The sequence below is a fragment of the Brassica oleracea genome, chromosome C6 (assembly GCF_000695525.1).
Source record: "Brassica oleracea var. oleracea cultivar TO1000 chromosome C6, BOL, whole genome shotgun sequence".
Classification (NCBI taxonomy): Eukaryota; Viridiplantae; Streptophyta; class Magnoliopsida; order Brassicales; family Brassicaceae; genus Brassica; species Brassica oleracea.
Window position 1 is genome coordinate 24,391,086 of NC_027753.1, and position 1,404 is coordinate 24,392,489.

At 28.0% G+C, this 1,404-nt stretch overlaps 1 protein-coding gene across 1 annotated transcript in view; it reads left to right on the forward strand.

Annotated features, from left to right (window-relative positions):
- Nucleotides 1-1,068, forward strand: part of LOC106299748 (gibberellin 20 oxidase 5) — a 2,336-nt gene extending 1,268 nt beyond the window's left edge. The window contains exon 3 of the mRNA XM_013735775.1: nucleotides 796-1,068. Coding sequence (XP_013591229.1) covers nucleotides 796-1,068 — 273 coding nt within the window. The remainder of the gene's footprint in view (nucleotides 1-795) is intronic.
- Nucleotides 1,069-1,404: the final 336 nt, after the last annotated feature.

The following is a 1,404-nucleotide window of genomic DNA, read 5'->3' on the forward strand; positions in this document are numbered from 1 at the left end:
TTTCCCCCAAGTGTTTTTTCTCCCCCCCCTTTTTTTACAAAAAAAAAAAAAAAAAAAAAAAAACAGTGCGGTAAACATAAATTTGCGTACACTTTTTTTATAATATACAAGAATTTTTCTTAGGTTCACTCCTCGCTAAACAATAGTATTTAGTTATTTTAAATTCAATATCTTAAAAAAAACAAAATAATAAGAATTTGTAAAGTTATATTATGTTTTTAAAATAAATTAAAATACTAGTAATTACCGAAGAATTTTTGAAATACTTTTGTCCCCATATGCAGGCGTAAACATTTTATAATTACTTATTAATACATGCATTATTATAATGATAAATTATTATTTATACTTTCATTTGAAATTTTTACATAATATAATGTTTTGAAAATTTAATTATATACTGTATTCATTATAAAAGAATTTTACTTGATTAATATTTAGTTATTTATTTTCTGTTTTAAAATTTGAACTTGTGGAAGACAACTTATCATAATATTTTACCAAATTTTTTTAAGTTCATGCAAAAACCAGAGGTTTGAGAAAAAGGGGATATTTATTACCTGTCGAAGGATACATCAAAATTCCTAATAACAGTGCTGTAAACATACATTTGAGTACGCTCTTTTATAATATACAATATTTAAAGAATTTTTGGGAAATATATTACTTATTTGGTACTGATAAGACTAGTATAAATCACTTTTCTATGTATTTACGTTGATTTTGAAATAGAGTTACAATTTGATAGAACAATTTTAGTTGAAGTAATGTGTTATTTTGGATTTGATACGGAAGGCATTGTCAAACGGAAACTACAAGAGCTGTTTCCATAGAGCAGTGGTTAACATGGAGAAAGTAAGAAGGTCACTGGTGTATTTTTCTTGTCCTAGAGAAGACAAGCTCATCATTCCTCCTCCTGAACTTGTGGAAGGCGGAGAAACTTCTAGAAAATACCCTGACTTCACATGGCATCAGCTCCAGAGATTTACCCAGTCTGGCTATCGAGTCGACAACACCACTCTCGAAAAGTTTTCTTCTTGGATCGCCTCCGACTCCTCCAAAAATTAAGCCGTCGACAAGAGATCAACTTCATTTGTACTTTATCCCTCTTTCCGGGTGTGTGTTATCATTAGCAGCTTGTTAATTATTACTCTAATTGTTTCTTATTAATAAAGAGAAATTCAGCATAGTCATTTTTGAGTTTTTATCACAAAAATAGTCGTCGATGAAAAAAATGACCAAAATAAGTTTTTTTAAAGGATAAAAATGTATTTTTACCCTAGGGTTAACTAATCTATAATTAGGGTTTAGAGTTAAGGGGTAGAGTTAAGGGGATAGGGTTTTAAATTTTAAAAAATGAAAAATTAATATTAAAATTTTCAAAATAAAAAAGAGTTATTTTGG